General features: G+C 40.3%; 1 protein-coding gene across 1 annotated transcript in view; it reads left to right on the top strand.

Moving 5' to 3' along the window:
• ints13 (integrator complex subunit 13) overlaps positions 1-27,388 on the top strand; it is a 78,881-nt gene that overhangs the window by 41,029 nt on the left and 10,464 nt on the right. Inside the window, exons 9-12 of the mRNA XM_060843264.1 lie at positions 12,334-12,423; positions 15,626-15,715; positions 24,715-24,893; positions 26,071-26,241. Coding sequence (XP_060699247.1) covers positions 12,334-12,423; positions 15,626-15,715; positions 24,715-24,893; positions 26,071-26,241 — 530 coding nt within the window. The remainder of the gene's footprint in view (positions 1-12,333; positions 12,424-15,625; positions 15,716-24,714; positions 24,894-26,070; positions 26,242-27,388) is intronic.

Here is a 27,388-nt window from a genome sequence, read left to right as displayed (position 1 = left end):
TGGCCTTTTTATTGTTCTTCCACAGAATGGAAGAACATGACACCAATGACATGTGTATGTTAAATTCTAACATAATTGAATTGTAATATTGGTATAACTAATGTAGATTTTTTTTTTGTTGTTTTAATTAGATTATCCACCAGCTGCTACAGGGTAGAATAACAAAATATGTTATCTACAAAAAAAAACACATGAGGAAATTGTGAAGTTCTAATTCTGCAGCAAGTGATTTTTTTTCATTTTAAAAATAATCCAGTTTTTGTGTGCATTACCATGTTCCCTTCTTTTGACAGAAAATAATAGTTACAATTAGATTGTTGTTACAACCACTCTTGATCAAATAATGGGGGTCCGTGAACCCTGTATGATGATGGGCTGTAATAATTTGCCAGCTCATTGAGATGAAGATTCTTCTGTGAAGTCACTGGTGTTAATTCTCCAGTAGCCTTTCAAGCAAAACATTTCCCATCATAAAACCTAAATTCAAACTTGAATCTACAGGTTTAGTACATCAGATGCTGAGTTGGCACAATTTCTAAATGCAAAACATTTGTGATTTAAATTAAGACGTTCAAAATACCTTTCTTTTACAAAATGAAACAGCAGGAATAGACAGGGTTGATGCAGAAAAAACATTTCCATGGTTAGGGAGTTTAGAACTGGGTGCACCATTTAGGATTGATATCAGGAGAAAATCTGTTTTAACCACAATGGTGAATCTTTCGAACGGTATAACCAATGAACCATAGAAGCTTAGTTTTTGGGAATATTTAAAAATGTCAATAGGTTTTTGATTATCAGTAGTGTAAGAGATATGGAGATGGTGTAGATAAATGACAATGATGTATTTGATCGGTCATAATCATATTAAATGATGAAATAGGCTGAACTTCTATTGCTGTTCCTAAGATTGTGTAATATGCTGCTTGTTTTTAATCTCTCACTGAATTCACTTCTTGCCAGCAAGGAACAGACCAAAAGTTTCACCTATGTAACTATTTATCTACTCATAGGTTGAGTGCATGCGGATAGTAATGAGGTTTTGGTGAGTTAGAATGTCATCAATGGTGGCAGTCTCATCTTAGACAGACCGCATGCTTGACAAGGCAGTCTTTCAGATTAATTGTACATAAGGACCTTGTTCAAGAGGCTATAAAATATCTTCAGTTACTTATATGAAGGGTAACTGAGTTCCCCAGAGGCTGACATTTATTCCTTAATTGACAGTATCAAAACAGTTACCTGGCCTTCTCATTTGTCATTTGGGGGAGATTTTTCCCTTGTGGAGTTGATTCATAAATATGAACAGAAAGAGGCCATTTGATTTATCACGTGCACGGAAGCTCTTTGAGTCATAGATTCATAATCCTGAACTAAACTAGTCCCACATGCCTGTTCCTGGCCTATATTCCTCCAAACCTTTCCCATTCACGTATATATCCAAATGTCTCTCAAACATTGTAATTGTACACACATCCACCACTTCCTCGGGAAATTAATTCCAAACATGAGCATCCCTCTGTGTGAAATTTGCCCCTCATATCTTTTTTAAATCTCTCTCCTCTCACCTTAAAAATGTGCCCCCTAGTCTTGAAATTCCCCATCCTAGGGAAAAGACAGCTATCATTAACTCTCTATACCTTTCTTTATTTTATAAATTTCTATCAGATCACCTCAACTTCCTACGCTCCAGTAGAAAAATGTCCCAGCCTTCTTTTATAACTGAAATCTTCCATACCTGGCAGCATCTCTTCTGAAGACTCTCTTGCTTGGTAATATCCTTCCTATAACTGGGTGACCGGAACTGGACACAGTATTCCAGAGGAGGCCTCACCAATGTCCTGTACGCCTCAAAATGACTTTCCAACTCATATACTTAAAGGACTGAGCAATGAAGGCAAGTGTGCCAAACACCCTTTAAACGCCTTTATGTGGTAAAAACTTCAAAGAATTATGTACCTGCACCCCAAGGTCCCTTTGTTCTACAAACACTACCCAAGTCTCTACCATTAATTGTATAAGCCCTACCCTTGTTTGTTGTACCAAAATGCAATACCTCACATTTATCCAAATTGAATTTCATCTGTATTTTTCAGCCCATAGACTCATTTGATGGAGATCCCTTTGTAGTCTTAGAAAACCTTCTTCACTGTCTATAATGCCACTAATTTTGGTGTTGTCTGCAAACATTATGCATGCCTTCCATATTCTGATCCAAATCATTTATATAAGTGACAAAACAAAAGAGACTCAGAACCGATCCCTGTGAAACACCACTGATCTCCAGCATCTGCAGTCCTCACTTCCTCCGTTATGAATACTGCCCCTACCTTTTCCCTTTTCTCCTTGCTCCTCTCTTTCCCTTCTTTGCCATTCGCATTTGTGATGATTAAGGTGAGTGGCTAATCATTCATCGAAATATTTTCCATGCTGGAGCAGAATTATAGTTTATCCAGTTTGACAAAGGTGATTATAGGGTTGCTATTTTAATTTTGACATACTGAAGTCTACTTGAATAATTAAGTGTTAATCTAAATGATTTAAATGATGCAGGATTGTTGATGTGCAAAACATGCATTCTTTCAAATGTTTGCCTCTATTTGGAAAAATACCCAAACACAAGATTGAAACATGCCAAATTCCTCTTTAACTTGGTATCAGCATAACAGAAAATGGCTGAATCTTTCCAGTTAGTCTGTAAATATTCTTGTTGTCTTTCTAAGTTGAGGCTGCATTTCCATTGCCTGCACTGGAATAGCCACAGCCCTAGTTTGGATTTCTATTGCTTGAATTCCTCTTTATGTAAGAAGAAAAATCTTAATATTACTTCTTCTGATGTTTGTAGGTGACCACTTCAAGGGAAAGAAAGGTAACTGATTGGTAGACACTTCCGATGGTATCCCTCACAGTGTATATAACAGGAGTTAAGTTATTTATCCACAGTAGCAAGTTGGCCCTGTAACTATCAGTATTTTGATCCAAATGTCCGTTGTAGCTATATGTAGTAGCTATATGTGAATCAGTAGCTTGATATTTTTAGCTTGAAAACAATCTATGAAATTTGCTTAATTTTGACTATTTAAGTGTCCTACTTTGCATGAGACATCAAGACTGGAGGGTGGAACAGAGTTTCATGAAGGTGGTAATGAGAGAGGAGACTCAGTTTAAGGGTAGATGAGAATGGAACAACTTGCAATAGAACAGAGAATATTGGGAAAAGATGTAATCTTTTACTCAGTGCACTTTCAAAATATATTAAAAAAGTCACAAATCCAATGGCATCATTTAAAGAACAAACGAGAGAGTTTAGGAGAGACCTCTTTATGTATTGGATTGTTTTGTTCTTTGATGGAATATGGGCATCACTGGCAAGGCCAGCATCTGTTGTCATAATTACCTTGATCTGAATGGCTTACTTGGTCAATTCAGAAAGCAGTTATGAGTCAACCACATGTGGGTCTAGACTTGCATTTGGGCCTGACCAAGGAAGGATGGTAAATTTTCTTTCCATTAGAGAAGTGGCTTTTTATGACAATTGATTTGTCATGGTCCCCATTAGTGAGAGCAGCTTTATATTACAGATTCATTCATTCTGTCAATAACAGATTCACATTCATTTAATTCATCATCATCTGTTTATTAAAAACAAGTATGTTTAAGAGAATGACTGAAGGTGGGGTAGAGGAGAAAGGGCAGGTCAGTGGGTTTAATGGAAATCTTTTTTTTCAGAGCCAGTCCAGGAGTCATGGGCCAAATTCCAGTTTACCAATAAACTGCAATGGTTGTTCATTTTGAAGTGGATGTGTTTGTTTTTCTGTGAATTTTATTTAGAAGTCTTTGGTTAACATTTATACCAACTCATCAAATATGTGATGTATGCTCCCAGTGCAAAGGAAAGTTATGTACTTTTGCTAATTTTAAAGAACTTGACCAAGTTGGAGCTTTTGTTTTTCTCGTCCAGTCACGTTCATTTGAACTAGAAGATCATAACACAATGAGGTATAGGAACAGAAATAGCCCATTTGGTCCATCAAGTCTTTTCAATCATTCAGTTAATCATGGCTGACCTGACAATCCTCATCTGCATAACCTTTGTTATCCCTAATATCCTTGAATCACTTACTGATTAAAAATCTGTCCGTATCAGCCTTGGATATGCTTAACAGCCCTCCCTGTCAAGAATTCCACAGATTGTAACTCTGAGAGAAGAGATTCCTCATGTCTTAAATGGTTTACCCTTATTGTGAGTTCATGCTGTCTGGTCTTAGACTCCCAACCAGGGGAAACGCATCTGGGCATTTACCCTGTTGTGCCCTCTAAGAATCCATTTCAATAAAGTATCCTCTTGTTCTTCTAAACTGCAACGAAGACAACCCCAATCTTCTCAAACTTTCCATCAGAAAATCCCCTATATCTGGAATTAATATAGTGAACTGTCTCCAATGCCATATACCTTTCCTTAGGTAAAGGGACCACACAATTGCCACAGGATACGGCAGGCTACAGATAGGCTGGAGACTTGGACGGAGAAATGGCAGATGGAGTTTAACCTGAACAAATGCAAGGTCGTTTTGGAAGATCTACGCAGGAGTAAAGTATACAGTAAATTGCAAAACCCTTAGTAGCATCAATGTGCAGAGGGATCTGGGCATACAGGACCACAGTTCCCTGGAAGTGGCAACACAAGTAGATAAGGTGGCCAAGAATACATATGGCATGCTTGTTGTCTTCAGTCAGGGCATAGAGTATAAAAACTAGCAAATCGTCTTGCAGCTGTATAGAACTTTAGTCAGACCACATTTGGAATATTGTGTACAGTTCTGGTCATTACACTACCAGAGAGACGTGGATGCTTTGGAGAGGTTGCAAAAGAGGTTGATCAAGATGTTGCTTGTTTTGGAGGGATTAACCATGAGCAGAGATTCGTCAAACTTGGTTTGATTTCACTTCAGTGTCAAAGGATGACGGGTGACCTTACAGAAGTTCACAAAATGAGGAGAAGTATAGAATGGACGGTTGTCGTCTTTTTCCCAGGGTGGTAACATCAATATATGGATTTAAGGTAAAAGGAGATGAGTTTACAGAAGATCCGAGAAGCAAGTGTTTTTACACAGATGGCAAGTGCCTTGAATTTGTTGCTAGAGGAGGTGGTGGAGGTAGATACAATAGCAGCATGTAAGGAGCATCTTAACAGAGATATATGAATAGACAAGGAATAGAAAATATGGGCCATGTTGAGGCAAAAGGTTTTTAGAAAGGAATTGTGTGTCGATTGTTCCTGTGCTTTACTGTTCTTTGTCCTTTGAAACTGTTCATGCTATTCCATTTATGCCTTGCGAAGATTTAAAAAGACATCCCTACTTTTATACGCAATCCCATTTGAAATGAAGGCTAACATTCCATTTTCCTTTTCTATTACCTGCTGAAGTTGGATGATTCATGCAGAAGGGCCCTCAAATCTAAGTGTTAAATCTTTCTTTTTGGCCCCGTATAAATAATATTTAGCTCTTCTGGTCTTCCTGTCAAAGTGGATAACTTCACATTTTCCCACAACATGTTCCATCTGCCAAGTTTTCACCCAATCATTCAACCTGTTGCTATCCCTCTGTAGACTTTGTTATCCTCACTATTTGCCTTTCTACCTACTTTTGTGTCAACTGCAAAATTGGCAACCGTGCATTCACTTTCAACATCCAAGTAATTAAAATATACTGTGAATAATTGTGACTCCAACGCTAGTCCCTGTAGAATACTAATGCTGACAGGTTGCTATACTGAAAATACCCCTTTTATCCCAACTGTGTATCTTCTATTAGTTAGCCGATCCTCTATCAAGCCATGTTGACTCAGCTTTCCAATCAGGTGCAGAGGAATGAGAGTGATTTAATAAATAATGGAAATAAAATACAGAAGAGACAGCAAACCAGGTGATGTGTTCCAAATGCAGCGTATGGGAACTGCTGGATACAAAGGTGATCCACAATTAATATGTCTATAGCAAGTGTTCGCAACTCAAGTAACTTAAGATTTGAACTGAGGAGCTGTAGTCCAAACTGTGGACATTGGGCTACATCAGGGAGGGAGCAAGTTACCTGGACACTTTGTGCACGTCCTTAGATTAGATCATCCAAACCTGGTCTTTGATCAAGAACGGGGGGTTGTTTGTCAGTGAGACAGGCATTGAGACCAAGAGAAATTCCCTGCAACTGTCCAACAATCTTGCAAGGTGTGTGGACATGTGGGAATGAATAAGCAAAATGGCCATAACACCATTCAAATGGGGTAAGAAATAGAACAGTTAGATTGAATAGTATAATTAGGGGATGGATTATGTGCAGCTGTAATCATGAGATCTGATGACTATGGTTTCCTGCCTAATGCCAGCGTAAAGGAGATATTTTTAGGGTTGGACACGAACTTAGGAGTGGGAGGGAGGGATCTGGTTGTCGTCATCTATACTGGCACCAATTACATTGAGGGGACTGGAAAAGAGGCTCTGCGGGAAGAGTTTGAATATTTGGGAACTAAACAGGGAAAAAAAAAGCAGAACCTCCGAGATGATATTTTCAGGATTACTAATTGAGCCATGGATAAACTAGCACAAGGTAAAAATCAAGGAATAAGTGCGCAGTTGTAAAGAGTGGTGTAGCAGGAATGGTTTTCAGTTCATGGGGCCCTATCACAAGTACTGGGACATTGGCATGAGCATAGGCTCCATTGGAACTGTGCTTGAACTAATGTCCTGGCAGATCAAATACCTAGGGATATAGTGAGGGCTTTAAACTATTCAGAGTGGTGTTGGTGGGGGTGATGCATAGACTTATAAACAAAAAGATATGACATTTCAGGTCAACTACTTTGCCAGAGAACATGTACAGACATGTACAATGGCTCTTTACTTAAAGGTTTGTAGTAATCAGACCAGAATAAATGAATTAATGACGCGCACAGAAATGGTATGATCTTACGGCCATTACAAAGAGACTTTTGAAAAGGCAGGCAGGAAGTGATGGGGTAGCTTTCTTAATACAAGATAGAATAAGTACAATAACAAGAAATGATCAAGGATCAGATGATGTAGAATCCATCGGTAAGAAAAGAGGAAAATAATACTTTGGGAGTAGTCTATAGCCTAATGGACACTGTTCTAAGGACGGAGAATAAAACCAGGCTTTTTTTTAAGAAATGCAATTCACCAGTCACGTGATTTTAATCTTCAGGTTATTTGGAAAATCAAACTAGCAAAGATAGCTATGAAGAGGAATTCATTATGATTTGAGACTTCCCTGAAACAATATGTTCTCGATCTTCCATGAATCAGATTGGTTCTGAATCTGACGATGTGTGCTGAGGCACATTTAGTAAATAATCTGAGTAATATATCCCCTAGGGAACAGTGGCCATCACATGGTAGAATTTAGCATTCAGTTGAGAGAGGAGAACCCGGGTCAGAAACTACTGTGCTCAACACAAATAAGGGTAATTAAAAAGGGATGAGTGTTGCTTTGGCTAGAGTAGACTGGGAAAGAAGCTTGGTAGAAAAGATGATAGAAGAGCAATGGCAGATGTTTGGGAAAATAACTCATGATTAACAGCAAAGACATATCCCAATGAGGAAGGGCAGCTCTGTGAAGGGGATAAATTGACCATGGTTAACCAAGGATGTTAAGGATATTTAAAGAAAAAGCATACAATGTAGCAAAGATTAGTGGTAAACCAGAGGATTGGGCAAGTTTTAAAAGCAAACAAAGCATGACCAAAAATACTGGATACAGAATTGGCTGGCCCATAGAAGGCACAGGATGATAGTAGGTGGACAGTATGCAGCCTGGACCTTGATGACCAGTAGTGTTCTGCAGGGATCTGTTTTGGGACCTCTGTTCTTTGTGATTTTTACAATCGACTTGGATGAGGAAGTGGAAGGGTGCATTAGTATATCCGCTGATGGCACGAAAGTTGGTGGAGTGGAGGACAGTGTGGAGGGCTGCTGTAGGTTGCAATAGGACATTGACAGGATGCAGAGCTGGGCTGAGAAGTGGCAGATGGAGTTCAACCTGGAAAAGTGTGAAGTGATTCATGTTGGAAGGTCAAATTTGAATGTAGAATACAGGGTTAAATGCAGGATTCTTGGCACTGTGGAACAGAGGAATCTTGGGATCCATGCCCATAGATCCCTCAAAGTCGCCATCCAAGTTGATAGGGTTGTTAAGAAGGTATATGGTTTGTTGGCTTTCATTAGCAGGGGGATTAAGTTTAAGAGCCTGAGGTTATATTGCAGCTCTGTAGAGCCCTGGAGAGCCCTAGAATGTTGTGTTCAGTTCTGGTCGCCTCATTATAGAAAGGATGTGGAAGCTTTAGAGAGGGTGCAGAGGAGATTTACCAGGATGCTGCCTGGATTGGAGGGCATGCCTTATGAAGAAAGGTTGAGGGACCTAGGGCTTTTCTCATTGAAGTGAAGAAGGGTGAGAGGTGATTTGATTGAGGTGTACAAGATGAGAGACCTAGATAGAGTGGATAGCCAGAGATTTATCCCAGGGCAAAAATGGCTATCTGAAAGGGACATAGTTTTAAGGTAATTGGAGGAAGGTTCAGGAGAGGTTGGTACTTTACACAGAGTGGTGGGTGCATGGTATGTACTGCCAGCTGTGGTAGAAGAGTCAGATACACTAGGGGCATTTAAGCGACTCTTGGATGGCCCATGAATGATAATAAATTGAAGGATATGTGGGTTAGTGTACAATAAAAGGTCAGCACAACATCAAGGGCTGAAAGGACTGTACTGTTCTATAGACTATAAAGTGATATAAAAACCAACAGCAAATCTTAAATATAAAAACCGAGGCACCAAAGTGAGCATTGGCCAGTCAAGAGAATTAGGTTAGGGAAATGATGGGAAATGGAAACTGCAGAGGAGTTAATAAATACTTAGCATCTTCTGCTGTGATGACTGTTGCAAATAGCCGACCAGAAATACTAAATCAAGGGGCTAAAGTGTGGGATGGGGCTGGAAGTAAGTGCACTAACTATCACTAAAGTACTAATGAAACGAATTGAAATAAAGACCAATAGTTGCTTCCTTGGAATTTGAAGGAGGTATCTACAGTGATAGTGGATACACTAGTGGTAATCTTTCAGAAATCATTATATTATGAAGTGCTAGAGAATTGAAAAATTGTGTAAAACCCCTAAACAAAATGGGAGACACAAAGAATTGGTAACATATAGGCCAGTCATCCTAACAGCTGTCACTGGGATAAGTTAGATTCCATTGTAAATGAAGTAATAGTAGAGCATTCGGAAATACACAATACAATCAAGCAGAGTCAACATGGCTTGATAGAGGATTGGCTAGCTAATGGAAGACACACAGTTGAGATAAAAGGGGTATTTTCAGGATGGCAACCTGTAAGCATTAGTATTCTACAGGGACTTGTGCCAGAGTCACAATTATTCACAGTATATTTTAATTAACTGGATCCTGGACTTCCTGACTAGGAGACCTCAGTTAGTCCGGATTAGGAACAGCATCTCCAACGCCTCACACTGAGCACGCCCCCCTCCCCCCCCCCCCCCCCGCCCCCCCTCCCCGGGCTGTGTGTTCTGACCACTGTTGTTCACCTGCTGACACAGGTCGAATCACACCATCACATTTGCTGATGATACAACTGTAATGGACTTCTTTAGCAGGAGCAACAAGTCAGCATACAGAAAGGAGGTGTAGTGGCTAACAGACTGGTGCAGAGCCAACAACCTGTCTCTGAATGTGGACAAAAGAGATGGTTGTTGACTTCAGGAGGGCAAAGAGTGACCACTCTCTGCTGGCCATCATTGGCTCCCCCATGGAGATTGTGAAGAGCATCAAATGTCTTGGCATCCACCTAGCGCAGAACCTCATCTGGGCTCTCAACACCAGCTCCACAGCCAAGAAAGCCCAGCAGTGTCTCAATTTTCTGCACAGGCTGAGGAAAGCCCACCTCTCACCTCCCATCCTCACCACATTCTACAGCAGGTTCATTCAGAGTAGCCTGAGCTGCTGCGTCACTGAATGGTTAGGGAATTGCACCCTCTCTGATCGTAAGACCCTACAACGGATAATGAGGGCAGCTCGCTCTCTCCTCCATTACAGATACTTACACCACACGTTGCATCCGAAAGGTTAAGAGCATTGTGGAAGACCCCACCCACCCCTCACTCAAATTTGTTTTCCCTCCTGCCATCTGGCAGAAGGTACTGTGAGTCTCTCACGGCCAGACTCCTTAACACAGTATGATCAGACTTTTTTATTCCCCCATCTGAAATTCTTTGCATGACTTCAAACTGCTGCTAGAAAAATGTCTTAATTATCTTTCTTCTGTGAGAGTGTAACCTGCGTGACACTCATGACTGCGTGACAGTGTAACCTGTTACTTATGCACTTTATGCTGTGTACGATTGTGTAGTTTGTGCTGTCCACGTGGCACCCTCTGTCCTGGAGGAATGCTTTCTCATTATTACGGTGTCAGTTGTATATGGTAGAAATGACAAAAAATTACTCTACTCAAACATTCCTGCTCCTTTGACTTGAAGATCTCTATTCTGAAGACTTTATTTTATTCTTTTATCACACTAGCGTTAATCATGTACATAAGCTATTTTTGAGGAGGAAAAAAAGAGACCTAATCACAATTTAAAGATCTTTCTTTTAATTTAAAGACTAGAAGCAATCATCAATTCCACTGTCAAATTAGCCCCTTGTTTAGGTAAAAGCAAACAAAGCCTTCTTCCTGTGATGAATGCTGACAAACTGTTGTAAGTCTTATTCTTTGAGGTGCTAAGTTGCACTGTTTGCTACTTATACATGTTCCCAACACAAGGTGTAGCTCATGGTTAACAAGGAGCCAGTTTCAACTGATTCCTAACTAGGCTTCTCTTTCGATGCACCCCTTAAAAATAAGCCTACTCAAAGCTCTCAACTGCAGAATTTTAAACCGCCAATTTTACTTTAATGTCAAGTACCAATTACAATCTAAACTGAGATAAATTATATTTGTATAATCTCGTGGTTGTGGTTATGTACTGTAGAGTGTACAGGAAAGCCACACGCACTGACCAGGTCCTGAATTACAACAACAACCACCGAAACACACGCAATAGAAGCTACATTAGGACTCTGTTCGAAAGGTCTACACTACACTGCAGCAATCCCCATCTACAAAATGAAGAAGAACAACCCTACAGAGTCTTCGCCAAGAACGGATATCCCCATGGTTTCATCCGCAGGTGCCTAATAGACGGGCAACGTGACAAGTATATACCATGCCCTAATTCACTAGCCGCACTACCTTTCTTAAAAACCTCTCTGAACTGACCACCAGGCTTCTCCAATCACTCGGGTTCATGACAGCCACACTCAGACAATGACCCACCAGGGTAAAAGACCCTCTACCCATCATGTACAAGACTAACGTAATTTACAGGATTCCATACAAAACCTGCACGAAACACTGTATAGGGCAAACAGACAACTAGCAATCCACATCCACAAACACCAATTAGCCACTAAACACCATGACTAGCTGTCCCTAGAGCCATGCGCACAGATGAAAAGGACCACAAATTTGACTGGGACGACACAACGATCATAGGACAAGCTAAACAGAGGACGCCCAGAGAATTCCTTGAAGTATATCACTCATCCATGGACTCAATCAACAAGCACCCTGACCTAGACCCAATATACTGGCCACAATACCAAACAACCGAAACCGGCAACTAGAAGCAGCGGGAACGGAACCAAGTCACTTCCAGAAGAGAGTGCAGCAGGGTTTTACAGGAGGCTCCCAAGCGCTGACCATGTCACCGAGACAGGGGACGAAGCAACTGCAAGTTAACTTCCCAGCTCGGCAAACATACCCACAAATACAACAACTGGCACCCGAGCTACAAGGTTTTACACGAACCTTGAGGTTTGCATAAATTACATGTTTATGCATTTTCTTATCCAGCAAATATATACTCAATCCAGTATTTTCCTGTTCACTAATTGCTGAATTGTTGATGAGAGCCATAGGGAATGCTATGGAACATGCACGTTATTTTCCTGCATGTGACTGATGTGAGAGACACTTGTTTAAAAAGTTGGCTGCAATAATAGTGGCTAAGTTATCAAAGTCTGTTTGGAATAAGCTTTAGTTGAACACTTGCAAGGGAAGAATTTTCATTTTTTATTTTAGAGTCATCTTTTCTATTTTTGATATCTCTCATCTAGAGCATTAAGATGGAATTGTAGTGTGCTCAAAATGTTTTGAAATTTAATTGTTCAAGCAAAATGCTATCTGCTGTTTTATCTTGCAGTTGATCCACATTTGAGCAGTACCAATAGAGATAGTGCTATCAAAGAAACTGTGACATTAAAATGGTGTACCCCACGAACTAATAATGTTGGTAAGTATCAAGTAATGTTAAACTAATGATGAAAATGATTTTATCTATTAAATCGTTTAAAAAAAGCTTTGTTCTATTGATTGTAAACACTTGTTCCTCCAAAAGAGCCAGTAGAATGGAATTTGGAGGAGTTGGGATCATTTGTCAATACTCGATTAAACATCTCAGTTAGTGTTTGCTCAGCAACAATGCAAAATGTAGGGGAATGGTTATAGTCCCTAAATTTTAGTGTTTCTTATGCAGAAAGAATCCAGTTGCTCGGAGTACATGCCAGCTCACCATAGAGTAATCTAGTCCATCCTAATCTCCTCAACCCATGTCACCCTGCAAGTATATTTCCTTCAAGTATCCATTCAGTTTCTTCTTGAATTTTCTGGAGTGAATTTTCTTTTCTGCAGACTAATTGTGGAGTTGGTGTTAAAGTAGGAGGGACTTTCTGAAGGGGCTGATTTGAGGTTTCCTGCATGATTAAGTTCTCCTCTACGCCAGTGAAATGACACATTTAATGGGCAAAGTGTTCTGAAGCCTGACAAGACTTTTTAAACTCCCATATCAGGGCATCATATTCAGAAGAAAACTGGAGAGCACTTGTCTGTCTGCAGTTCAGGAGTATCAGTCATACTCTACTGATCACCCCAGCCACCCCTGCAGATATCAGAGACCAGGCAGAAAGTGGTGTCATGTTTTCATGAATCCTCTCAAGAGGAACTGGTCTGCTTCCATGCTGTACATATCTATGATGCTATAAAAAAAGGCAAGTTCTTTGTCTAGGAATGGCAACAGGAGGCTATTCCATCTCATGAAGGCAGTCTGAACAGAGGTAGCTGCAGCGGTTAGTGCTTGAGAGAACCACATTCCAATGCCTCAACAGGTTGAAAAATCTGCTACTCTCTGCCAGACTATGTTTCACTGCCTTCTCAATGCTTCCTGCTGCAGTGAGAGAGAGTTAGTATTGTAAGGTGGACAGTGTGGAGGTCTGTCACACTGGGTATTGAGTGTCAGTCATCTCCATCTGTTGCATAGTGCAAGATCAGTGCTTGTAACTTAATTCCACTTAGCCATATATCGCTACCCGGACAACAGCGTTCCTGCTTCTCTCACATCTACCAAGATACACACCCAAACATTAAAGGAGCTGTAACTGAGTAGGTGGCATGCCATCATGTCACTGATCTTTCATCACAACTCGGAGAATTTACACCTGTTTTTCTCCAAAGGCTTGCAGGAGACCAAAGGTGACCATTTGAGTTGAATCTCCTTTGCTCTAATAAGATGTGATGGCATTAGCCATGTTGTTGCATTGTTTGGGTAAGCTTATTGGCTTAGTCAGATTTCACTCAAAAACCATTGCGTTTAACCACATAGCCAGACTGCATATGACTTGAGATTTGTCATGGGCTGATTGGGGTGGAGAGCCAGTGCCCCTCATAATTATTTGCTCCAAGGAACATATTGATTATAATGGATCCAAATAATTGAAAAAGGTTTGTACTCACCAAAGCTTGGAGGAAGGAAGCTACTCTGCCAGGGTTCATACCACCTATATATCACTGAGTTTGTGAATGTATGCAAAATGGGTAATGCAATCCACCTGGAAGTTTGAGAAATTATGTTTAACCCACATCAGGAAAGTGAATTTATACCTCTCAACCACTTATGTTCCCCCACCTATTCTTCTAAAGTCCTGAGAGTTCAAAAACTTGTATGCATCATTTTCACTTTCCCCATCTTCATAGGCAGTCAGTTCCAAGTCATTCCTATTCTGTGCAAAGCAGGTCTCCTGCACATCCCCTCAGGATTCTTAAGCATGTGTCCCCTCATCCTTCTTATATCAGATAATTAGAAGAGATTTTCCCTGTCTACCTTATCGAATCTTGTCAACATCAGTGCCCAGCTCAGCGAGAGTAGACATGTAGTAGCATATGACTAATGGTAGAAATCCCAGAGGCATTCGCATTTCACAACGTCAACATGACTCCACCTGTAAGCTAGACTGAGCTTAAGATTTAAAGGTTTTTTGAAGGCAGGAAACTCAGGATATGTGGCATCTCCACTTAGCCTGGGAGGAAATGAATAAGTGAGTAATCTTGAGTAGTGGCATTGTTGCCTTTGTGCAGCTAAGTATACAAGCATATACTCCTATAGCATGAGAAAAGACCTTATTGTGTTTCATCTAGCATCAGTCTTGTTGTAATCCTATTTTCCAGCATCAGCCCAAAGCCTTGAATGTTACTTCATTTCAAGCGCAAGTACTTCTATTCTAGTAAGGACAAAAGGCAAGCTACTATGTTGACTATCCCAATACAGTCAGACAATTCACTCTGCGTTGTCATGTGGAATGACATGTCGATATGCAATCAGGTTCCACATCCATCAGGATGTACATCACTGAGGCTAGACTGAAAGAGGCATGTTGGTTTCCCAAATTTGTTCAGTTAATTTGTGTTTCTCTTTCTATTGTGGGGTCAGTGATTAGTTAAAATTTTACCCCCACATAATCTTTGCAACAACATGGGAAGTGAGTGTGGGATAATTTGAACTCTGCTTCACTCGATCCTGGAAGTATATAGAATCGACCACATTCAACAGCACCTCCCAGACTTCTATAATTTAGAAGGCCAGGACAATAGTTTCATTGGGGTGCGCCCACCTTGAATATCCCTTTAAAGTCACACATCGTACTCACTGGTACTTGTGTTGCCATTCTTCCATTGCTGTGGAGAACCTTCGCTACAATGATGAAAAGATGGGTCAGTGAGGAATGATCAATGAATGCTGGTCGTTAACACCTAGAAATGAATTTTTAAAAATGCTTGAGAAGACATGGGGAAGAAATGGAGGGAATCTTGAGTGCCAGAAATGCTTGTCATGTTCTTCTGTAAATCATGCACATATTGAGCTATTTCATTATTGTTTTGACCCAAGTCCCAATTTTAGGACCAGCAAGCTATTGTGTTGTGTTTCAGTGCAGTTTCCTGCACTTGAACAAGTTAAGCTGCTTTGTCTGATTGTCCTTGTGGTATTGTTCTTCCATATAGTTTCATTCCTGTTTGGCTCTTAGGGTATTTTGCCATATGAAGGTTGAATGCTTTGACTTAGTGAAAAAGTGCATATTTTTACTTCTAACTAGAATAGTTTTGTTAATTTATGTTGGTTTTTTTTTAATATGCTATTTTACATGGTGATACAATATTTCTTTCAGAGTTGCACTATTGTACAGGGGCATACAGAATATCACCTGTAGATGTAAACAGCAGACCCTCCTCCTGCCTAACAAATTTCTTACTGAACGGTGGGTAATTTTTCTATATTTAGTATTTGATTTGAAAGTATCGTGACAAAGTCACAATATTACCAACGAAGTTGTCCCAAACAAAATAGCTAGGACTGTGCTGGTAGTGTCAGTGTTTGCTGTTGTAATTCCACGGAAGCTGGCAGCAAAGTCTCGGGGTTTGGGTACATTCAGAATGATGTGGTATTTCAGAGATGGTTGTCCATGAGTTTGTCCTCCTCTGTGTGGTGTGATTAGATTACTTACAGTGTGGAAACAGGCCCTTCGGCCCAACAAGTCCACACCGACCCGCCGAAGCATAACCCACCCATACCCCTACACATACCCCTTACCTAACACTACGGGCAATTTAGCATGGCCAATTCACCTGACCTGCACATCTTTGGACTGTGGGAGAAAACCGGAGCACCTGGAGGAAACCCACGCAGACACGGGGAGAACGTGCAAACTCCACATAGTCAGTCGCCTGAGGTGGGAATTGAACCCAGGTCCCTGGCGCTGTGAGGCAGCAGTGCTAACCACCGTGCTGCAGAGGTTCCTACCGACTACCATTTCCCTTTACAATCATAACTGACAAGAGCTTCCATTCCAACCCTGTTCACCTGGCTGTAAAATCCTGGAGAAAGCTACACCTTATTGACTTGCAAAGGGGATTTTAATGGTGTACGAACTTCTTCATTATTGCTAAGTAATCACTCTGGTCCTGAAAACCTGCTTTCATGTTTGTGGAATTTCAAAGTTCTGTGCAATTATTTTAAAATTCTGCTTTTTACAAATATTACCTTTATTAGTTTTCTTTGTCTCTTATATCTATTTTAATAGTTATACATTTAATGCTCTGCCTGAAAATATAAGCTAGAAGTTCACTTAAAAGATTTTAAATTCTTTTGGTTTGTAGTTTGGTTGAATACATACTTATTGTCAGCAGTGCTGCTGCCCTTGATTTGGTGCCAGATTTAAACTGTTACCGAGAAAGGGGCAATTCTAGTCACATGGTTCTTAATCTTTGCAGGTGGCATCCTTTAGGGTTAATGGTGAACAATGGTAATGCATCATTGCTTACTGCAAAAAAAACAAGCAGTTGACCCACTTCATCACACTCAGAATCACCTTATGCCAAATACTAGGGAGATATGATTACCAGTTGTAAACACTCCTCTCAGCAACAGCTTAATCGACAAGAGTATTGATATCTAATACATCAATAGGTATAATTGCAAATAGATAGAAGATATGTGTTGTCTGTATTTGATTTATAATGATCATGGAGGAGAAAGTGAGGACTGCAGATGCTGGAGATCAGAGCTGAAAATGGGTTGCTGGAAAAGCGCAGCAGGTCAGGCAGCATCCAAGGAGCAGGAGAATCGACGTTTCAGGCATGAGCCCTTCATTCCTGAAGAAGGGCTCATGCCCGAAACGTCGATTCCTCTGTTCCTTGGATGCTGCCTGACCTGCTGCGCTTTTCCAGCAACACATTTTTAGCTTATAATAATCATGGTGTAACAGTGATGGTATTCCTAACTCTGGGCCAGAAGTCCATGTCTGAATAGATTGATTGAAAATAGCAACAGTTGTTACCCTAACTGCCCTCTGCTACCTATGTTATTGATATATAGTTACTGTTTGTGAATCTTACATTTATAAAGACTAGTTTTTCTAACTGGAGTATTAATGCAATCAATTTAAAATGACTGATTTGTCATTGATGCAATCAGAAAATTTGGTGTTTTAAATTGTAAATATATTACAAAAGCCTTTGAGAAAATTAAGATATACTCTATTGTGGAAATTCTCCTGGAGTGTGTTCAAATAAGTCCTGGATGTTTTAACTTAGTCTAAATAAGCACTAATTAGTGCCCATTATCTCAGTGTCACTTTTGGATGGAAACCCAAGTTTTGTCCAGATTTTTAAAAAAGCATTGCTTTCAATTCTTTTATTTATTTCACCATCTGCAATTGAAAAGACAGAAAGGGTAATGATTTCCCCTTATTCGAACCTGTATTTTCTCTCCCATTTTGTTTACAACCATTGAAATTAATTATTTGAGCCTTTCTTTGTAAATAAGCATTTTTTGTTTTGAAACATAAGATTCCGAGAGAACTTGACAGGGTAGATGCTGAGAGGATGTTTCCTCTTGTGGGGGAGCCTAGAATTAGACGTCAGAGTTTAACAATGAGGAATGTCTCATTTAAAACTGTCACCGGGGGGATTCCTTCCCAGAAGGTTGTTAATCTTTGGGATTCTCTTCCCCAGTGAACAGTGGAAGCTGGCCTAAATGTACCTATGGCCAAATTAGATATTTGAACTTAAGCATTGATGTGGAATTTAGGCCACAGTTAGATCAGCTCATTATCTTATTGTATGACTGAGCAGCTGGGACGAGTCAAATGATTCCCTCCTGTGCCTATTATTTATGCTGTCATGGTCTAAGAAGTAAAGAAACATTTTTTTCTGAACAAAGTTCTATCCCAAATGACTTTCCCCTCCAGCCTTACTGTTCCCAAAGCTAAGTAATAAGGATTCTGGCCCAGAGTCACATCCTGCTGCAGAGACGTGAGTACAAATCCAAGTTGATACTCCATGCTATGCATTGGAACCAGAGATGAGACAGCTGCCCTTTCAGGTAAAAGTAATAGATTTTGTGGTACTATTTTGACGATCAAGGAAGTTATCCCCAAAAATATCACTTTTAAAAACAAAAGTTCTATCACTATGCATGCTATCACTGTTTGTTGGAGCTTGCTGGGTGCGAATTGGCTGATGTGTTTCCCATATTACAGCTGACAAAACTTCAAAAGTACTTGATTGGCTGTATAACACTCTGATATCAGATTGCAGATGATACTGTAAAAATGTAAATTTTCTTAATCGCCTGACCAGTGAGTGAGGCCTAAAATTATTCTCTGATCCTGAGGCATCTTCCACTTCATCTCCTGACCACAGGTGTCTCTCTATTGGAGTCATAGCGATGTATAACACGGAAACAAACCCTTTGGTCCAACTTGTCCATGCCGACCAGCTATCTCAACCCAATCTAGGTCCTACCTGTCAGCACCCGGCCCATATCCCTTCAAACCCTTCCTATTCATAAACCCATCCGGGTGCTTTTTAAATGTTGTAATTGTACCAGCCTCCACCACTTCCATTGGCAGCTCATTCCATACATGTATCACCCTCTGTGTGAAAAGTTGCCCTGTAGGTCTCTTTTATATCTTTCTCCTTTCACCATAAACCTATGCCCTCTAGGTCTGGACTCCCCCACCCCAAGGAAAAGACTTTGCCTATTTATCCTATCCATGCCCCTCATGATTTTATAAAACTTTATAAGGTTTTTAGAGGTATATAAGCCTCTGATGTTCCAGGGAAAATAGCCCAGTCTATTCAACCTCTCCCTATAGCTCAAACCCTCCAACCCTGGCAACATCCTTGTAAAGCATTTCTGAACCCTTTCACAACATCTTTCCGATGGGAAGGAGGCCAGAATTGTATGCAATATTCCAACAGTGGCCTAACCAATGTCCTGTACAGCTGCAACATGACCTCCCAACCCCTGTACTCAATACTCTATTATTCAATATCTCTGCATGGCATAATCATGTCTTACATGTGATTTGATTTATCAGCAGCTCTGGTTCGGCAAGTTTTCTTTCCGCTCTCTGCTTCATTTGCCAAAGGATCTAATCTAACTTTGCACATGTACATACATAGGCAAAAGTATCCTGTGTCAAATTTGTCCCTTTGTTATCCTACTCTACTTGAGCTGAAATGCTTAAAACATTTTCCTGTATCTGGGCTTAATTAATGCTTGAACTTTGACTTTGCACTTCCTCAGTTTAAAAGGCATTTTAAGTTGAGCATGTGCTGCACCTCTATTGCCCTCTTTTATATATAGCAAGACTGCATTTAGGGGCAATGCCACATCTTTGTGAAGTCTTGCACTCCCAGAGTGGGAGAGATGCACCTGACTGCACGTGGCTAAACCAACAACATCAAAGTTGGGTTAGATTCCCTACCGTGTGGAAACAGGTCCTTCAGCCCAACAAGTCCACACTGACCCTCCAGAGAGTAACCTACTCCCTACTAATGCACCTATCACTATGGGCAATTTAGCATGGCCAATTCACCTGACCTGCACATCTTTGGACTGTGGGAGGAAACCGGAGTACCCGGAGGAAACCCCCACAGACGTGGGGAGAATGTACAAACTCCACATAGACTGTCGCCCGAGGCTGGAATCGAACCTGGGTCCCTGGCGCTGTGAGGCAGCAGGGCTAACCGCTGAGCCGCTGTGCCACCCCTAAATTAATTCTAAGCAAAAAAATAAATTATCAGGCTGCAACACTTTCTTACATTAAACTTTAAGTTAGTTGTAAGATTCAGAAAAAATCTGTCAAACTTCTTTTGTATGTCAGTACTTCTGGACTATGTTAGCAATGGTGTCATGTTGACTGACCGTTAACCATTTTTATTGAAATTAAAGTCTCCAGTTCTAAAGAAATTTAAGATAGCATTGTTACTGTTTCCCAAATCATACAACTAATTTAAAATTTAATATACTGCTGTGATGTCAGAGGTGCTGCTGGACCGTAGCAGCCATGTTTGGAAACGCCCTCCCTCATTTTCCATACTGCCCCCTCTCTCTTTGCATAGCAGGATACTGCAGATGGAAATCTGAAATAAAAAACGCAACACTGGAAATATTCAGGTTGTGGCAGCACCTGTGGAGAGACAAACACAGTTACTGTTTCAGACCTTTCATCAGAATACAACCCTGCTTCTTCCTTCACATGTTGAAGCGCATGTTGCATTTCGTTTCACAGACTGATGGTCTTTTCCTAAACTATTTCAATGCCCTTTCAGCAAAGATGACTGATTATAATATTCTGATTTTGATCTCGATCTTCGTAAAGCCATTCTTTATGGATTTATGAGAGTTCAACATTTTTGTAAAAAATCTTGTTGGCGATTAAATGACTTTTCCTTTTCCAGCTGTTTAAGTTGTAATTCGTCAGAATCACCAGGTGAAGTTACCTTTATTTAGATCACTGCGTGATCCCCAGGCCATCACTCTTTTGTTATCTCTAAACTTTGACTGACTGTCTGGTTTTGGTTGTTGTTTGGTGAGTGTTTTGTTCCAGAAGTTTGTATGTGGCAGAATGTTGGACAGTCATTTTGAGATTTCCTAGAGCTGAGCTCGGAGTTGAAAGCTATTTGTGAGATCCGTTTCACAACATCACTTGAGGTTTCTTTCAGTCCTTTTATTCGAAGGGGACACATTGTAGACAAGTTTTCTTTCAGGTTATCTTAAATGAAACCGGGCTAAGATTTTCCAGTGAATAAATGTATTATTGATTGGCTTGCTCTGTTTTAATGTCACCCATGAATAGAAAGTTGAGAAGCAGCATTGATACCGGCTGTGGAGAAGTCTGTGGGCAAAGCTGTCTTCTCAAATACTGTCAAAAAGGAGAACAGAGGAATTTTATCACAGAAATTACATCAGGTTTCAAACTCACACCTTCATGCTCAGTGTAAAAATAAGGTGAAGACATGTTATCATTTCTTTTTGGTCTTCTCTCTCTTGCTGGTTGGAGCCTTCAATTTTTAAACACAATTCAGCCTCATAGTCTATCTCCTTTCTGTCCCATTGCTGTCACGCGTGCCTGTGAAAAGGCAGGGGGAGGGAACAACACACTTCCACTCCACACTGATCAGCTACACCATTACTTTCCAGAACTATTTGTCCATCTGTCAGTTAGCATGTAGCTCAGAGTAATGTGCCGATTACTTCCTTCACAGTTCTGTCTTGTTTGTAATACTGTCTTAGCAGGACTCTTCATCTTCCGCAATGTTATAGGTTCCAAATTAAGGCACGGCAACTAACTCGCCTCCACCTTTAGCTGTGTTTCCCCTCCAGCTGCTTTGTCATTACCCTGACAACGTGTTTGCAACATGCCCTTCTGACTGTCGACAGTGACTGCAGTGAATATTTCAATGTCAGTTGTGTTTTTTTCTTGTAATTGGATCTCTCCAAACATTGTGACCATATTCTGCTGTGAAATATCTAGCTATCTTCCACTCCCAAATCATAGATATTTGAAGCACAAGTCAATTCAGCTTCTTGGACCTATACTGTCTCCTTGAAACAGCAGTCATAGTTATCTCCAAGTCCCTGACTTTTATCTATAATCTTGTCAATTCCTCCTCAAATACTATCCAAATTCATTTTAATATCGTTGGAAAGATATGAAAGCTGATTCCACCAAGCAGTACATCCCACATCCTGAGAACTCTTTGGGGAAGAAGATTTGGGGTGCTGGAGAGAGAAATCAGTCAAACTGATGTCTCTGGTCTGTAAAACACCCTCTGCTTCCCCCAACTGACTTAACCAACCTCAATCCTAACAGACCACCTCTGTCCAAACCAGAGGGAATGAGCTTTAAGGAGAGGCTAGAAAAACTCTGGTTGTTTTCTCTGGAGCAGCAGAGGCTGAGGGGTGACTTGATAGACATCTATAAAATCATGAGATGCATAGATAGGGTTGGTTGTCAGAATCTTTTTCTCGAAGTCGAAATGTCTAATGCTAGGGCTCGTGTATTTAAGAAGAGAAGGGGAAAGTACAAAGGAGATGTGAGGGGCAGGTTCCTTACACAGAATGTGGGAGTCTGGAACGTTCTGCTCGGGGTGGTGGTGCAGGCAGATACAATAGGGGTGTTTAAGGAACGTTTATCTTAGCACATGAATATGCAAGAAATGGAGGGATACGGGCCAATGGCAGGAAGAAGGGGTTTGTTTAATTTGGCGTCATGCTTATCCCAACATCCTGGGCCTAACGGCTTGTTCCTGTGTTGTAGAGTTCTATACTGTTCAAATGTTCATGTATTCAACATCTTTTGCAGAACCTTGATCATTCTTCTTTCATGCTTTACCAAAGAACTCAGTCAATTTAATTCACACAATTTGCCTTTAACAATTCCATGCTAGTTCTCCTTCATTTTTCTGTGAAAGTTTGTTGTCTTTGTCCCTGATTATGGTTAAAGGTTGATACTCAAATGCATAAATAGTCAGTCTATACTAGTAATGATGTAAGATCTCACTTTACAGCAGATTCTGGAGAGAGGTGATTCTGGAATCATAGAATCCCCACAGTATGGGAATAGGCCTTTCGGCCAAACACGTCTACATCGACCCTCTGAACAGGAACCTACCCAGACCCATTCCTCTTGTTATCCTATATTTACCCCTAACTAAAGCACCTAACCTACACATCCCTGAACACTATGGGCGATTTCCGTCTCAGGCGACTGTCTGTGTGGAGTTTGCACATTCTCCCCGTGTCTGCGTGGGTTTCCTCCACAGTCCAAAAATGTGCAGGTTAGGTGAATTGGCCATGCTAAGTTACCCGTAGTGTTAGGTGAAGGGGTAAATGTAGGGGAATGGGTCTGGGTGGGTTGCTCTTCGGCGAGTCGGTGTGGACTTGTTGGGCCGCACTGTAAGTAATCTAACCTAATCTAATTTAACATGGCCAGTTCACCTAACCTGCACATCTTTGGACTGTGGGAGGACACCAGAGAACCTGAAGGAAACCCACGCAGACACGGGGAGAATGTGCAAACTCTACACAGACAGTCGCCTGAGGCTGGAATCAAACTTGGGTCCCTGGCGCTGTGAGGCAGCAGTGCTAACCACTGAGCCGCAGTGTCGCCATTAAACATATACCCTGCAAGTGTGAACTTGCATCTTGCAAATGCTAATGACATACCTGGTCAGTGTGGGGATTGAACCCATGACCTTAGCGTTATTTGCACCACACTCTAACTATCTGAACTAACTGACCTCCCTTACTGTGTACAGCCTTGTGCTAAGCTTAATCATGTGAATAGTTAGCAGAATGTTAAATGTAAAAATAAGATTATCATCAGCTCTGACTTCTTAATAGATACTTTGCATCAGGATCAGTAATGTAGGATCAACAGGAATTTTTAGTCCATCTTCTCTGCCCTATTATCATCCTTTCACAGCTTCCACCTTCTCTTCCAGTGTCAATACTTTGCTTCAAAGACACATGCAATGTACTGATTAAACCATGTTTTCTGTCTCCACATGAAGCTGTTCTTTATAGCCCAAATGGTTCCCTAGCTAGCCACTTAAATGTGTATAAACATAGTGTTTAGTTTGCAATTTAATATCTCTTGCTAATCCACTGTGTTTGTTATTTGCTGTAAAGTCTGCTGAATCATCTGCAACATTAAATGAGTAATGACTTCAGTTGTAATATATTTTATTTGCATCTCTATTGTTTAAAGGTGTCTCATGTATTTTTTCAAGTTGCTTAGGCCCTTACCTACTTGTACAGACATATTCTGCCATGTGTGCATCGAAGAAAAGAGAATTCAGAGGAAACAATAGCGTATTGCATATTGTTCTGACATTGCAATAAAACTAGCCAAATAATCCAGTTTGTACAAGTTTGAGTAAATCCTGCTAACTCTGCTTCCGCTGATAACAGAATTGTGGGTGTGTTTTCACTACATCCTTTTTTTTTGTTTTTGAGGGAGCTGAGTTGAAATTGTGGCAACCTTAGGGATTCCAGTCCATACATGTCTATGTGAATAATTTTCATTGCTAGATAAATCAAACTGATGAAAATTCTTATCTGAAACTGCAGAGCTTGGTTCTCCTTCTGCAGTTTACATGTGACATTGCTTGTGTAGTGTGTGAAAGAAAGTTGTTGCAGCATTAATTGCATGCACAGTCTCTTTAGTGTGTGTGTGTGTATATTCTACCCCTTTGTAAATCAACTTCCACTTTGCCTACTTGCACTATTCCTAAAAGGAAGCACTTGTATTTCTCTGCAACCTTTCAAAGGTTTGGGACTTTGAAACATGAAACTGTTAATGAAGTATCATTGAAATGGGTTACTGTTGTAATGTTGCAGTGTAGAAAACTAATGTGTTTTTTAATATAAAAACTAATATTTCTATCCTTTCGTATATGTCAGGTCGATCAGTTTTGTTGGAACAGCCGCGTAAGTCGGGTTCCAAAGTGATTAGTCACATGCTTTGCAGTCATGGTGGTGAGATTTTCCTGCACGTTTTAAGCAGTGTTCGTTCCATTCTGGAGGACCCCCCATCGATTAGTGAAGGGTGTGGAGGAAGGGTTACTGATTACAGGATTACGGTTAGTCACTTTGCAAAAATATAAGTATTTCTAATTTGTTCTTATGTCCTGATATCAATAATAGTCAGTATGGACTGGCTGCTTAAAAACTAAATTAGCAATGTACAATGAAAAAAATTGATGCTTGAACAAATTTACATCAATTCTTAAAATAGTCTTCCATATACTTATAAAAGCGTTAAGTTCCTGTTTATTTGAAACTGATCACCTCTGTCTTCTAATCAAATTCTAATTCATTATTGATTGTAACAAGAATTGAATCTTTAATGCATTCTCTAATGGCACACAGAGTACTTGTCTTCAAATGCAGTAATATTGTAGATGCATTGTACTGTATCTGCATTAGCTAAGCTAAATGCAGAATCACTTCATGTGCCAATAGGTACCTATTGTATTCCCAGCACTCCTCCCCCCTACCTTTTATCTCAGCCGGCTTGGCACACCAGCCTCATTGCTGAAGAAGGGCTTATGTCCGAAACGTCGATTCTCCTGCTCCTCTGATGCTGCCTGGCCTGTTGTGTTTTTCCAACACCACATTTTTCAACCCTTCCCGATTCTTGTCATCCTTAACTTGGTAACCCAGTGGCCATTGTTAAGCTGCTCTGCTATCCTAGCTGACTGAACACACAACAAGAATTAGGCTGGAGCTCCTAACTCTGGTTCTGTGACACCTCACTGTTAACAACTGAGTCAGCAGGCTAGCTTCATGCACTTATTTTTCTGTTAGATTTTGGATTCTGTGCAAGATACTCCTTTGTGTAAGACATAAATAATGTGTAATATAAATGGGACAAGAAGAATCCAAATGCCAGTTTATTGTTATTAGTCAGAGAGTCCTACAGCACAGAGTCAGGCCCTTTGGCCCAAACTGGTCCATGCCGACAAAATGAAATGAGGGCTTGTCCAGGATTTGAACCCAGGACCTCTCCTGTGTCAGCAATGCACAGGGCCCTATAGCAGAATCATACCCCTGGACAGCACATCTCCAACTGGCAAATTAGAAGTCTGGTGAGAGAACTTAAAATCTAATCCTATAGGGATGGTTGGTGGTCGATCCTTTTTATTACAGTCAAACATTGGAGTTATAATTGTTCATTTTTAAAAAGAGACTTTAATTCAAGAAGGTCAGTATCACATCCAGTGTTCTGGGTTCACGGTACTGTTTTTGTTTTGTTAGGACTTTGGTGAGTTCATGAGGGAAAACCGGTTAACTCCTGTAATGGAAAGGGGCTATCTGATGGATGGAAGTATGGAAGTGCCACTGGAGAGAGCAAAGGCCCAGCTGGAGAGGCACACACGTTATTGGCCAATGATTATTTCTCAGACTACAATCTTCAACATGCAGGCTGTAAGAAAATTTCTGTTGATTCACATGCAATTTCCACAAGTTGAGCATGTTGTTGGTGTTCATCCTCAGGTAATGGGATCAATGTCCAACTGCACTGTGCACCTTTCAAAGCATTGGAGCAGCACGATTTAGCATTATGGCATATGACATATTTTAATTAAGTACAAAGGCAATAACTTTTGAATGAGAATTAATTGGTTTTCTTCCTTCAGTGATGGTCTTATGACACATAGTTCACATTATATTTGACCTATTGGAAATTAAAGTTGTTAGAAGTTGACCGAGCTAAGAACATTTCCTCCTGATGTACTGTAGTTCCCTATGTTGTTTTGAGCAACATTGCAGAGGCAGTAAGGAGCACTTTAAAGTCTCAACGGTTCCTTACATTTGGTGATGTTTGCACGTGGACATTGATCACCTAACTTCCAAGTGTTCCCCAAATGGTAGGAATCAAAAATTTGAAAGTCAGGGCAGGAGGAGAGATTCTGCTTATTCCACAGTTGCGATGACAGTTTACTCTGTTCAAAATGAACATTGGTATTTTAACTCTGGTAAGATTTGTTTCAGTAGATTATTTTCAAAGGATGCCTATTTTGTTTCAAGAAATATAGTCCATTCTTAGACAGTATTTTGAGAATTGACCTGAGGTGACTCTTAAATGTGTGCGGGGGTAAACGATAAGTCACTTGAATCCCTGTAAAAGTGGACAGCATGCGTATCATCTGTCATTGTGTCACTTGACAAATTAAAATAGAGAACCTTGAATACTAAAGGAATAAATGTTCTCTGTGAAAGTCTTTACAAGTTTTATTAAGGTTATTTTGAATGAAGGAAATATCATCACCTGGCATTAACTTGGATTTGTGCACTGATTCTTTTATATTTAACAATTTATTTACAAGTTGTTTCAGCTGGAAATGCACAGTGCTGTGCATTTAGGGTACACCAGTTCAACTTGTATATTGATTTTTTTTTGTGGATAGAAATGACATTTTTTGACATTGATTCCAATGGGAATCCTTGATTCACTTAGTTTTTTTCATTTAAAGTGTGCTTTCCGAGAATATAACTTAAGATATTAAGTGAGGAATTACTGTATTCTGCAATTGCATGCTTTGAGCAGTTTTATTTTGTAGACCTTGTTGGT

This window comes from Hemiscyllium ocellatum, chromosome 23 (genome assembly GCF_020745735.1).
Source record: "Hemiscyllium ocellatum isolate sHemOce1 chromosome 23, sHemOce1.pat.X.cur, whole genome shotgun sequence".
In the NCBI taxonomy this organism is placed as follows: Eukaryota; Metazoa; Chordata; class Chondrichthyes; order Orectolobiformes; family Hemiscylliidae; genus Hemiscyllium; species Hemiscyllium ocellatum.
Note: the sequence above shows the minus strand (reverse complement) of the source record. Positions and strands in the feature narration are given on the sequence as shown.